Source organism: Rhinopithecus roxellana, chromosome 8 (genome assembly GCF_007565055.1).
Source record: "Rhinopithecus roxellana isolate Shanxi Qingling chromosome 8, ASM756505v1, whole genome shotgun sequence".
NCBI classification, from domain to species: Eukaryota; Metazoa; Chordata; class Mammalia; order Primates; family Cercopithecidae; genus Rhinopithecus; species Rhinopithecus roxellana.
Window position 1 is genome coordinate 101,680,330 of NC_044556.1, and position 14,355 is coordinate 101,694,684.

At 37.5% G+C, this 14,355-nt stretch overlaps 1 protein-coding gene across 4 annotated transcripts in view; it reads left to right on the top strand.

Annotated features, from left to right (window-relative positions):
• Nucleotides 1-14,355, top strand: part of RYR2 (ryanodine receptor 2) — a 793,619-nt gene that overhangs the window by 331,540 nt on the left and 447,724 nt on the right. For all 4 annotated transcript variants that reach the window (XM_030936088.1, XM_030936090.1, XM_030936089.1 and 1 more), the window contains exons 5-8: nt 127-141; nt 5,413-5,487; nt 10,190-10,268; nt 13,119-13,231. In XM_030936088.1, the coding sequence (XP_030791948.1) occupies nt 127-141; nt 5,413-5,487; nt 10,190-10,268; nt 13,119-13,231 (282 nt within the window). The remainder of the gene's footprint in view (nt 1-126; nt 142-5,412; nt 5,488-10,189; nt 10,269-13,118; nt 13,232-14,355) is intronic.

Here is a 14,355-nt window from a genome sequence, read left to right on the forward strand (position 1 = left end):
TTATGTTTATTGTTTAAATAGCTCCATTTAGGATAATGGAGCCTTTGTAAGTAAGAGATATTTTTAAGGAAATCTTTGAGATCATGTCTATTTAATGTTTCCTCTCTTTTCCTTGTGCCCCTACAGAAATTCATGATGAAGGTAAGCCATTGTAATGTATCTGCTATGTATATATAGCAGATATATTACTATATATGGATTATATATGTATATATCTGCATATTAGTATAGCTGTATTATATATGTAACAGACATATATTATGATATATCAGAATACTTTGTATGTTTTATGTATGGTTACACACATTTGTTTTACTTTTGAATCCATGTAACTTTTCTTCACATGCTTTCAAACGTTTAAATATTAAACTTTGGAGCTTTTAGATTTAAATAAATCACATGTTTAGATTTAACAGCTCAACAAACAAAAATGTCAAACCAAAATTTGACATTTTTGGGTCATATTGTAACATGTTTAATTAGCTAACATTAAGAATTTCTCTTATTAAAACAATTTTGATAACTCTCCATTTAGAATGTTCACTCTAGGGATTATGTTGACTTTGCATTTATGTACTTTTGTATGAATACAACGGGAAATTCTTCCACTGGGAAATTAGAGGAGGCACCAAGAAACTGCTTCTACTTACTCCAGGAGAAGTGAAAATAGTTCAGCCGACCCCTTTTCATTTCTCAACTGAATTGTAAAAGTGAAAATATTGTAAAAGTAGACAAATAAAAAGAAAAGAGTAAAGCATGTGGACGTGTCGTCGAAGGAATATGTAAGGGACAGACAGGAAGAAGCGTAGACTATGGTTATTTTAGGATATATAATAGAAAATTTTTGTTTCATTTTCATATGCCCACTACATTTCTCCTATAACATTTATGGGGTTTAATTTTTTTAATCTTAAAAGCCAAGAAACAATGGGTAGGTAGAAAAATTGATATTCAGTTAAGAAAGCCTTAAAATAATTGATAGTTTTGAAAGAAATAGACTGTAAGAAATATTAAATCAAAATCCCAGAAAAGGTTGCTTTGAAGCAAGGGATGCATGTTCTTGTCAGTCTGTTGAATTTTGTGGTTAAATCCATCATGTTTAATAAAACTGAACCAGGTGCATTGCGGGATACCCTAAACTGGACCTGTTCACTACCAGTAAGAACTTGGCATTTTGGATGGGATGACAGAACGGAGCATTTCTTTGAAGACATCTATCAACCAGGACATGGAACATCTTCCAGAATTTCCAATAACTCTAGCTCTTATTTTTCAGTAGAAAATATTATGATCACATTTTGAAGAGAGGACATTAATCCCTAAATTAGACATATCATGAAACAAGAGTTTGGATTGGAAAAATATTAAAAACAGCAAAATAGGAATATTTCCTCTCTTTGCAAATACTAATAACTAACTTATGGTTATGGGTTTGAGAAACTTTAGTTTTTCATGCTAAATCTGCATTTGCTGTATTCATTTTATCATCTCATTCTTAATTCGACTGTACCATACTGTATAGACTTCCCCTTGGGAAGGGTGAATGAAATGGTTGCCTGGAACAGACATCTTAAGGTCTTTTGTGAGAACAAATGCGTATAAAAACCAGTGCAAATAGAAAGATGATGTAGAATTAGTTAAAAGCAGGTGGTTTGCCTAAAATCATTTAATTAGGCCCCCAGTTCTTTTAACTTCGAGGCCAGAAGGCCAAGAGTTATTTTCACACTTGCAATGGATGATCTAGAAAGGTTAGAATTGGATTAAAGGGAGGGCATATGCATGTAATTACAGTAATTTAAGTCACTTAAACAGAAAAACATGCTGAATTTTATCTCGCTTTCACCTTTCAATCATGCTTTGCTTTGGGTTTCGTACGGAAAAGGCATTAACTTCTTAGAACCAGATGGTTGCTTTCTTGTGGTGGGAGCCTATTTCTGCTGGTTGGTGCTAAACAGTGGTGCATTAGGAGTGTCCTAAGCCTGATCTGTTCCCTGTGGAGACTTTCCATGAAGACACCATCCCAAGTAAGCCAGTCCGTGTCAAACGGATGTCTTGACAATGTCCAGCTGGCCTTTTCAGGCACCTTTATTTTAACTGAGGCCAGGATTCTCATTGATTGTTATAATCCCTCAGTGACCCCATCGTGTGATTCACTATTTTATTGTTTAAGAGACAGGGTCTTGCTCTGTCACCCAGGCTGGAGTACAGTGGATAGCTCACTGCAACCTGGAACTCCTGGGCGCCAGTGGTCTTCCTTCCTCAGCCTCCTAGGTAGTTGGGATTACAAGCATGAGGCACTTTGCCTCATGCTTTTTTTAAGTACAGTCGGCTGTATTTAAAAAACACGGAGCCCAAAAACCAAAAAAGCAAACCAGAAAGAACAAAATATAGAACCAGTAATTTTAATGTGTATGTAAACCTCTTTAGTCACACACATACACACACACACACATACTATATATATATATGTAAATAATATATATATAAATGAAACCTGTAAACCTCTTCAGTCACACACACACACACTATATATATATAAATATAAATATATATATAAAAATATATAAATAAATATAAATATATATATAAATATAAATAAATAAATAAATATATATATATATAAATGAAGTGTGTAGGCAAAGCTTTACGGTAAAGGAGCACTTTTCTGGTTAACTTCAAGGCCTTGTCCTTCACTTTTAAAAAAATTTTGTTTTGACTAGCGTGGCTGTCAAGTGTTATTAAAGTTCTTGTGGATTTTACAGCTTTGGAACTTCAATCTGGTATGAAAATGTGAGCTTCTCTCAAAGTAATTGAAACCAGACAAAGTAAATAAAATTGTTCTTGGCCACAATAAATCAAATGCATTATAGAAAAATTAAGTGCTGTCTAAAGAGAGCCTCATTCTCTGATGGAGTATAGTTTTTCAAAGTAGATTTTCCCCTTTTCTTCTCAGTTATGTGAAAAAAGTGGTTTTTTGTTGTTTTTGTTTTTTTTGTTTGTTTGTGTTTTTGAGACAGAATCTTGCTCTGTCACCCAGGCTGGAGTGCAGTGGTGCGACCTCAGCTCACTGCAACCTCTGCCTCCCGGGTTCAAGCCATTCTCCTGTCTCAGCCTCCTGAGAGTAGCTGGGATTGCAGGTGCCCGCCACCACGCCCAGCTAATTTTTGTACTTTTGTATTTTAGTTTCACCATGTTGACCAGGCTGGCCTTGAACTCCTGACCTCATGTGATCCACCTGTCTTGGCCTCCGAAAGTGCTGGGATTACAGACGTGAGCCACTGCGTCTGGACCCCGAAAAAAAGTGTTTTTTTTCCCAGCAGTTTTTCTTATTTTAATACCTTTTAATATCTGTTTTTAGAATAGTTCTGAGTTTTTCCAAGCAAAACAAAGTTATTTTAAGAAATTATATGGAACAACAAGAATGTGACATATGTTTAGTAAAAGGGTTATAATAATATTGGATATTGAAGCATCTTTCCGTACTTCTTAAGGCACAGGTCAGTATTATCACTCTTATTCTGAAAATTTTTAAAGACCTCCTTTTCCTGCAAAAAGAAGTACAGATTTCTCGTCATAATATTCTATACTTTCCATGGTCTTTCCCTGATCTGATTTTATGATTCCTGTGAAGTTTTCCTGTGCAACCCAACACTGAAATTCCATGATTGCTTCCTCCTTCTTACACACCTTATGATTATATACCATGACCCCTGTATGCATACTCCTTACTCAGCCAGTAGTAGGCCTCCCCATATCCAGCTTTTCATTTGACACCTCTGCTGAGGACTTACCATGGCCTGACCTCACACTCAAAGCTGGAGGTGAAATGATAATCAGGACAGTGTCATTGTCCTTGAGGAGTTTTCAGTCTGATCAAGGGAAGGAGGGTTCTTGGGTAGAGTGTAAGGTCAATGTACAGGTGTATACCTAGGGCTGCAGGAGGATGGGGAGAGTGACTAGCGTTGAGGAAACTGGATGAGGCTTCATAGAGGAGGTAGTCTTTAATCTGAGTTTTAAAAAGTAGAGGGGGAAAAAATCTGAGTATAAATGGGCCTGTGCAGTTCAAACCTATGTCGTTCAAGAGTCACATGTACATAAAATATGTAAAAGTTTCATTCCATTCTTATAAAAACTTTATTAAATTATCAAATCAATACATATTTATTCTATACAGTTTGGAAGTTACAGAAGAAAAATCCTTCAGTTACACTAAGAGGAAAAAACTATTGGAGGCTTTCTTATTAAAAAGGCTTTATACGACAGAGAAGACTAGAGGGAGAGGGAAAGTTGTATTTCGAGATAGGGCAGCATGAAAGCAGTATGGCATACTCAGGGAAGGGAAAGTGAGTATGTTTGGACACAGGGTGATTGAAGATGAGACTAGAGATGAGTGAGACAAAGTCTCTCCGTACTTCTCAAAGTGGTCTCTGGACCAACAGCATCAGCATCACCTGGAAAATTATTGAAATGAAACATCTCTGTATCTACCCCAGACCTACTGAATCAAAATCCCAGTGGTAAGGGCCAGGAATCTGTGTTTTTACAAGCTCTCCAATTTAAGAAGCACTCTTCTGTTTCATGGAAAGGGATTGATTGGACTCTTTCCTGTAAGCAGTTGGGAGGAATGAGAAGTTTTTAAGACTGGAGGCGTTATCATCATTTTTGTGTTTTAGGAAGACTCATTCATTGAATCAACGTTTATTTATTTATTTATTGAGATGGAGTCTTGCTCTGTTGCCCAGGCTGGAGTGCAGTGGTGAAATCTCAGCTCACTGCAACCTCCGCCTCCCGGGTTCAAGCAATTATCCTGCCTCAGCCTCCCGAGTAGCTGAGATTACAGGCATGCGCCACCATGCCCGGCTAATTTTTGTATTTTTAATAGAGACACGGTTTTGCCATGTTGGCCGGGTTGGTCTCGAACTCCTGACCTCAGGTGATCCACCTGCCTCGGCCTCCCAAAGTGCTGGGATTACAGGCGTGAGCCACTGCGCCTGACCTGAATCAACATTTATTTAGTGCTTCTTGTATGTCTGGCGTGCAGGTAGGCACTTGGAATACAATGGTGACGAAGGTACCATGGTTCCCACCCAATGGAAACCGTAATATAGTGTGAAACAGATTATAATTAAGTACATTATGAATAAATAACTATAAATTATGATAATTATTTACTGATACCACATTTATTATTCAAGAACTAGATAAAATGCTAACCCCATAATAGAGGTTACATGAACTTTATTCCAATGTACACATTATTTCAACAGCACTTTGCTTGTCTGCAAGAGTTCTTAGTGCATTCTTTCCTACTAACGTTCCTTTAAGAACAAGAGAGTATTTTATCGACTTGCGGGTTAAGTTACCCTTTTGTGTTTTTCTCTCTTGTTCTCCTTTTTTCTCTTCTCTCTAAAGACTGCTCAAGGTGGTGGTCATCGAACACTCCTCTATGGACATGCCATATTGCTGCGCCATTCCTACAGTGGCATGGTGAGTACGCGTCTTATTTCATCTCCCTGTGGTCATGCTGATCCATTTGGGGGTACACGGTCAGAAAATGCTGGTAGCATCATTTCTGCAATGGTATCAATGAGCTTGGATGTATGTGTTCTTTAATATCTTTGTACCCTTGTTAGTTTCTCATGTAAAAGATGAAAGTCAGCTCAGATGACTTTTAAGGTCTTTCAGTTCTATCATTATATGATTACCATGTTTAGTATCTTACTTTTGATAGAGTAGTTTTAGGAGGAGAGAGGTGTAAGAGTCAAACAAGAGATATTTCTTTTCCGATTTTGTTTTAAAGAGTTCATTTATTAGAGAAATAAAGTATCTTTATTGAAAGGTCAGATTTAAGAAAATCTACCTGTGAGCTCCAGTATGAATTGTACTCACCAACTTCTTTTTCTTCTTCACCAGGTTTCTCTTTTTCCACATCTGCTCCTCCTTTCACCCAGTTATTCATGAGGCTTCTTTTGGGCACAGTTTTCTCCTTCTCTGCCTCATGTATATATGCACAAATATATGTGTGTATATGTAGATATGTAAATGTTTTTAAAATATATTTTATAAATACTTTAATGTATTCTTAGATATTACATATACAGCTGACCCTTGAACAACACAGGAGTTAGGGTGCCAATCTCCTGCACAGTAGAAAATCACATATAACTTTTGACTCCCTCAAAAGATAACTATTAATATCCTACTGTTGACCAGAAGCCTTACCGATACCAGCCAACACATATTTTGTACATGTATTATATGCTGTATTGTAATAAAGTAAGCTAGAGAAAAGAAACTATTAAGTATATCAAAAGAAAAATAGATTTTCTATACATTAACTGGAAATGGATCATCATAAAGACTTTCATTCTCATTGTCTTCGTGTCAAATAGGCTAAGGAGGAGGAAGAGGAGGAATTGGTTTTGCTGTCTCAGGAATGGTAGAGCGGGGAAGAACATCTTAGTAAGTGGGCCTGGGCATGTCAAACCTGTGTTGTTCAAGGGTCAACTGTACATAAAATATGTAAAAAAATATGCAAAAATTTCATTCCATTCTTTTTTTTTGAGATGGAGTCTCGCTCTGTCACCCAGGCTGGAGTGCAGTGGCGTGATCTCAGGTCACTGCAAGCTCCGCCTCCCGGGTTCACGCCATTCTCCTGCCTCAGCCTCCCGCGTAGCTGGGACTACAGGTGCCCACCACAACGCCCAGCTACTTTTTTTTTGTATTTTTTTTAGTAGAGACAGGGTTTCACTGTGTTAGCCAGGGTGGTCTCAATCTCCTGACCTCGTGATCTGCCCATGTCGGCCTCCCAGAGTGCTGGAATTACAGGCGTGAGCCACCACGCCTGGCCTCATTCCATTCTTATAAGAGCTTTATTAAATTATAAAAGCAATACATAGCCTATATGATTTGAAAGTTGCAGAAGAAAAATTCTGATGACACTAATAGGAAAAAACTGTTGGAGGCTTTTAAAAAAAGTGTTAATCTCTTCTGTCCTTAAGGGGTTTTTTTTTTTTTAAACATAATTGAGATCTGACTACATTACCAAATTTATATCCTTTTGTTTTTTGAGATAGGGTCTTGCTGTCACCCAGGCTGAGGTGCAGTGGTGTGATCATGGCTAACTGTAGCCTTGAACTCCTGGGCTCAAAGGATTTTCTTGCTTCAGTCTCCTGAGTAGCTAGGACTACAGGCGCCTGCTGCCACACCTGGCTGATTTTTAAATTTCTTGTAGAGATGGGAGTCTCACCATCTTGCCTAAACTGGTCTTGAACTCCCAGGCTGAAACGATCCTCTCGCCTTGGCCTCCCAAAGTCCTGGGATTACAGGCATGAGCCACTGTGCCCGGCATGACTTTTTTTTCCCTTTTCTTGTAACATAAGCATTTTCCATGTTGTTTAAATTGTCAATATAATTTTAGTGGCTACATGATAGTTCAATATCTAGAATATTATACAGTATCTATAATAATATACTTGATCATTCCTTTTAAAAGTAGGTGATTCCCATGTTATGTAAATTGTTCTAAAGCAGAAGACTAAGTATCAATACCAATATTCAACAAGCACACACAAATTTTTGATCTCAATCATGGATATTTCTGTGATAACTTTATTTTAACTGTCTATTTAATGAAATTCAAAAGTATAGGATGAGAAGTATAGGAAATACATGGACGTGATTTTAATGATGATTTAATAATATCATTTCTTTTAATGTGTTATATCACATAAATAGGTCAGATAAGAAAACTTGTGATCATGTTAGCAAGTGCTGGAAAAGGTTGTTAATAAAACTCGATGCTCATTCTTAATAAAACTAAACATTGATTATTTCCTCAGAGATAAAGATTATTAGTGTCAGATCAATAGTGAACATTGTAATTGTGAAATGCTGAAGCCATTTTAAAATCAAATTAACTAAAATAAAAATAAGAATGTGTTTTATCTACCATTGCTGACTAACATTGTTCTGGAAATTTTGGCTGACATGTCAAGATATAAAATAACATAAAACAGTTTCAGAAAGTGGTTGGATGTAAGAAAAATATGTAAAAACAATTTGTATAGAGCAATCACATATTAAAATTTTATAGAAAGAATTCCACATTCTACTAGCAATCAAAACACATGAACTGCATGAAATAATAAATGTGAGGGTTTCTTTTAAGACAACTACTCTCTATACATAATAGTTGGGTTAAGAGCCTGAACTTGGTTGTTAGATTTGGATTCAGTTTGCTACATGCTGGCCAGCCTGGGATATTTTGCATAATTAAGCCTATAATTACATCTGAAATTTTTATACATTCATTAAATAAATATTATTTGGCACCTACTATGTGCTAGGTACTGTTTTAGGTCCTGGATATAGTAGTGAATAAGACCAAGTTCTTGCTCTCTTTAATGAACACTTAGTGGGATAATCATTGTATCTACCTCAGAGTTACTGGAAAACTAAGGAGAAAGCGTATGTTAATCGTTACAGTGCCTAATACTGTACTGTTTTTGAAAAAACTACAAAAGACTTTAATAGGAATCACTTTATTTTTGTCTAGGAAGTCTAATTATTGCAAAGTTGTTAACTTTTTAAAAAATTAAGGCAGATGTTAAGCACAGTTTATATTTAAAGTCTATAAACGTAGGGGATTATCATGGGTTGCCTGTCTTGAGGTCAGACTGACACTTCTGCTGTGGCTAAAAACAAGTTTAGAGACCCTTGAAGCCTCTTGACTATAACCTTGGGAGCCATTGCTTTTTAGTTAGGAGTCGGAATCAGAGTCTGCATTTCACATCCCCATGACCCTGAATTCCACCTAACATACCAGCATATCGGCCACTGACGGGTCCATCTGCCTTCTCACACTAACAGACACACACTTAGCTGGATAGGCCCTATACCATCATAAGAAATTTCTAGCCTTTGCATTAATTTTCCAGCGATTCGAAAGGGGGGCTTGCTGGCAGTGCACTTGCTTGGTGATGGTAGTGTACTTTGAGATCCTACCACATTCATCTTTGTGTTTCTGTTCTTACAACACATTCATCTTTATGTCTCTGTTCTTACATCACATTCATCTTTGTGTCTGTGTTCTTACAACACGTTGTGGCATGGAGGTTGGGGAGCAGTAGGCTTGAAAAATGATCCTAAACTTGATGTCCAAGAATATACAGTTAGGAACACCTGAGGGTGGGAAGAATAGGGAGATGACGGTGTTCAAGAGTGATTACTCCTGTGGAAAACTGCACATGTCTGGAGACACACAATAAACTTCATTTTAGTGCAGTGACATGCTGTGCACCAAAATAAATTCTAGGTGGATTTCAAAGAGTTAAACATTTTTAAATGAAAACAAAGCCAGAAGATAAAAGAGAATAGTCTTCAAATTTGTTTGGGAGAAAGATTTCTAACTGTCAGATTACATTGTACTTTTGCAGATGATCATGAATATCACATGAAGTGAGAGATGTACCAATACATCCCCAGTTGCTTGTCTTCCTGTACTGACAGAGAACATTCCCTTAGTCTTTTGTAAGGGAAAAAAGACTACAATTCCTTTAGGATATTGCCCCTAATGCATGCTGTTCTGCCTCACAGACATTTAAAAATCTCGGCTTTGTGCAGAAGCATCGAGATTTTCAGGAAAACACTAAGAACAGCAGGGATAGATGGATGCCAAATTACAGGTCAAAATAAGACTCTGCTGGTACAACTGTAAACCTTAATGATAGCCAGTCGCTGTGGCTCATGCCTATAATCCCAGCACTTTCGGAGGTGGAGGTGGGAGATTGCTTGAGTTTAGGGAGTTTGAGATCACCTTGGCAACATAGGGGGATCTTATCTCTATGAAAAAAAAGAAAATTAACGGTGCACACCTGTGGTCCCAGCTACTTGGGAACCTGAGGTAGGAGGATCACTTGAGTCTAGGAGTTCGAGACCAGCCTGGGCAACATGGTGAAACCCCATCTCTACAAAAAAAGAAAATAATTAGCTGGGCATGGTGGCATGTCCCTGTAGTCCCAGCTACTCAGGAGGCTGAGGTGGGACGATTGCTTGAGCCCAGGAGGTTGAGGCCGCAGTGAGCTGTGATCACACCACTGCACTCCCAGCCTGTGTAACAGAGCAACCTTGTCTCAAAAACAACAGAAACAAAGCCTCTACTTACAACTACTGATTGTGTATTTTGCAGTATCTGTGCTGCCTGTCCACCTCCCGGTCTTCAACTGATAAGCTGGCTTTTGATGTTGGCTTGCAAGAGGACACCACAGGTGAGCACCTTGTGCTGCGGGAAGCTGGGTTCAGAGAGAGCCCTGATGGGATTGGATTGGAAGAGGCTGGAAAATACAATACATGGGATGAATGTTCTTATGAATGGGGTCAGTAAAAAATGATCTAATGAAAGTTTTTCCTAGAAGGGGGAAGTGTGTATCATTCCTCTTGGTTATTCCCACATCATTAGTTGGATGTTCAAACTAGGCTTCAAACCTTATTCTCCTTGTAGGTTTGGATAGAAAATTAATATTTACTACATGATTTACTGGATGTTAACCATATTAATGGGCACTAATTAGTTTGTGAAGTAATTCTACATATCTCTGTCATCTTAAAAATGTTTTTAAGTCTGAAAATATACTTGATGCCAACATTCAAATAAAAAGGTCAAAAATGAAAGTCTCCTTCATTTCTCTGCCTGCAGGGCATTCTTCTACATACCTGTCCAAACAGACGTGCATTTTCAGATTTGTGAAACAAAAATGTATATATTAACATTTTTCTTTTTGGCGAATCAAAATAGGAGAACACAAATTTGATGTTCTCCTCAATACTCTGAGGATTTTGCATTGACTTTATATACCCTATAAAATTGGACTGTTTTGTCTTTTACAATGAGCATGCATCCCTGTGTAATTAAAATAAAGACCAAGTAGAAAAAAGAATTGAAGGAAATAGTTCAACTTTTATTAAGTTGTTCCTCTGAAGAGTGAGATCAAACTATCCTCTCAGTCCACTCCCCCTCTTTAAAGTATTTCCCCATATTCACTAAATTTTTTTTTTTACAAACAATGAGAAGGTAAAAATAAAGCTATGTTTATGAGCCTCATACACATTTTAATAGACCAACACATAGTCTTGTACAAGAAATTCCAAGAACCCCCAGCACCAGAAAGACACATAAATATATTATTCTGATTTTGTTTTGTGCAGACTCTATCATTCCCCTGTATTTTTGCTAGTTTTTCAGTTATTCTAATTAGTATATTTCAGCACACAGTTAAATGAGAAAGTTGTCAGTTCCCTCTTCATAAGAAGTAAAAGATACAGTCTAGAACTTGTTTTCATACATTGAGAAGATTATGTAATAGTCAAAACAAAACAAGTCAGTGTTTCTCCCTGCGTCCTGATTTCCTTACGCTACTCTCTTTTTATCCCATAGCTTCCTACTTCTTCTGAATTCCTCAATTATTTATGGTATTTATCATTTGTTGTCTGCCTGCCTTCATCAGAATTAAACTCACAAGGCAGATAAGTTTTTCTTCCTTGTTTATTGATGTATCCCAGCCACTAAAGCAATGATTAGCCAATAGTGGGTACTCTATAAATGTTTGAGTGAATGAAAAACTACCTGCAACTGTAAACATGTGAATTGGATGAATGAAGATAAAGAATTATGCCAGGTGACATTCAGGTTAGTTTATGGTTTGTATAAGAAAAGCAAGTTAGACTATGGTTTATGTAAGAAAAAACACAGATTATATATTGACTGTGGGAATACTTACAAAATATTATTTGGTAATTCATTTATTCATTCATGCAAAATGAATTTGTAGTGAGTGCTTATAATAGGCTAGCAGGAGCTGGAGAAACCTCAGCGAACAAAACATAACAAGTCCAACTAATAGGAACTTACATTCTGGCCTTGAGGAATTAGTCAAGAAAAAAAAAGATGTATGGAAAAACCATAAAGTTGAGTGAAGGCAAAGAATGATAAATCACGACAGATTTTGTGAAAACACTACTCTCATTTTGGGATAGAAGTCGCATTTAGGGTTTCAGAGGTATTATGAACAGAATGAAGAATGGCATGCTGACGCTTATAGGTTAGGTATTGGGAAGAAAGAGTGAAGAAGAGACATGTGGCTCATGAGACGTATGCTTGACTTGTCCTAGAAGAAATTGTTTGGTTGATGTAAACCAAGATCTTTTATAATTCATTCTTCTACAGAAGGATTCTTTTATATGTTACCTTTAGATTAATAGAAAACACCACGGCCGGGCGCGGTGGCTCACGCCTGTAATCCCAGCACTTTGGGAGGCCGAGGCGGGAGGATCACAAGGTCTGGAGTTCAAGACCAGCCTAACCAACATGGTGAAACCCCGCCTCTACTAAAAATACAAAAATTAGCCAGGCGTGGTGGGGGGTGCCTGTAATCCCAGCTACTCAGGAGGCTGAGGCAGGAGAATCGCTTGAACCTGGGACATGGAGGTTGCCGTGAGCTGATGTGCCACTGCACTCCAGCCTGGGCGACAAAGCAAGACACCGTCTCAGAAAAAAACAGAAAAAAAATGAAAACACCACATTTTAAAATAATAAAGTAAAAAGGGGACAGGATAGTACAATCTTTAGATGACGATACTTTGCATCCTTTTTTTGAGTCAGCATCGAAAAATAACTACTGAGAAAATTTTCAAAAAATGGCTACAACACAATCATCACATCACAAAACCCCAAGTCCTTATGAAAATTGTCAAAAAACGAGATGATTTTATAGAAAGCAATTGAACGATATAATGACATGTGCATGTGTAAAGAATGAAATCAGATCAGTGTGAGTGGTGAATTTGGTCTTACATGAGTATAGATAAATATCCATTTAAAGCAATTCTTCGTGGAAGAAGAAGGCATCAGCCTTCCGTAAGTGTCACACCCAGTTTCTATGAAAAGAATCTTATTTTATCCTAAGCTAAGGCTTAATTCTTTCTCGTTTCCTGGTGTTTAAGAGATTAATTTGCATTAATTCCAGATTTCTGGAAGTTGTGTGTTTGGAATCATTAGCAAAGAAAATAGATTTTAACTAAAAGGAACGTTTTTTGTGTTTCACATATCCTTATCTCTGCAGGGGAGGCTTGTTGGTGGACCATACACCCTGCCTCTAAGCAGCGATCAGAAGGAGAAAAAGTACGAGTTGGAGATGACCTCATCTTAGTTAGCGTGTCCTCTGAAAGGTACTTGGTAAGTGTGGAAAGTAGGATCATGTATCTGGTGATATGCTAAATGACAAGTCAATAAAATGATCTCTTTAAGATTTATATTGTAAATTGTCTACGACAATTGCTTATAACCATTCCTCTATCTCTGTTAGATTAATTATAAATAGCTTCCTAAATAGAAGAAGAATGTGATGTGAGTGGAAATAGTGAGTGGAATATCAGGTTTGTTCAGGCAGGCTTCCCTCGTGACCTTGATATGCATGTTCATGATATTGATAGTACCTTTTAATAAATTACTTTATTAATAGAATGTAAATGCAGTCTAATCAGGAATTAAAAATTCCATGATCTTTATTTTGCACCTGATGAAAAGGCTATATTAATGAGGTTGTGATGACCTCTTTTGATATTTATGAAAGCAAATTATTATTATTATTATTATTATTTTTTTTTGAGATGGAGTCTCGCTCTGTCGCCCGGGCTGGAGTACAGTGGCCGGATCTCAGCTCACTGCAAGCTCCGCCTCCCGGGTTTATGCCATTCTCCTGCCTCAGCCTCCCGAGTAGCTGGGACTACAGGCGCCCGCCACCTCGCCCGGCTAGTTTTTTGTATTTTTTAGTAGAGACGGGGTTTCACCGTGTTAGCCAGGATGGTCTCGATCTCCTGACCTCATGATCCGCCCATCTCGGCCTCCCAAAGTGCTGGGATTACAGGCTTGAGCCACCGCGCCCGGCCGAAAGCAAATTATTATGTGAGGAACACTTGCCTTGTTAAGAAAGGAGAAATAGACAAAATAAGAAAAAGTTTGAAGTCTATCATTGACATTGCATTGTTTCAAAGAGTAGGGGCTGGAAATGGGAGGATGAAGAAAGAAGTTTGTGTTTAATCATTAAATGTTGTATTAGTCTGTTTTCATGCTGATGATAAAGACTACCCAAGACTGGGCAATTTACAAAAGAAAAAGGTTTATTGGACTTACAGTCATGGCGGAAGATGAAAGACACATCTCATGTGGCAGCAGACAAGCGACGAGAGCTTATGAAGGGGAACTCCTCTTTTTAAAACCATTAGATCTCATGAGACTTATTCACTATCATGAGAACATGGGAAATACTTGCCCTCCATTATTTAATTACCTCCCACTGG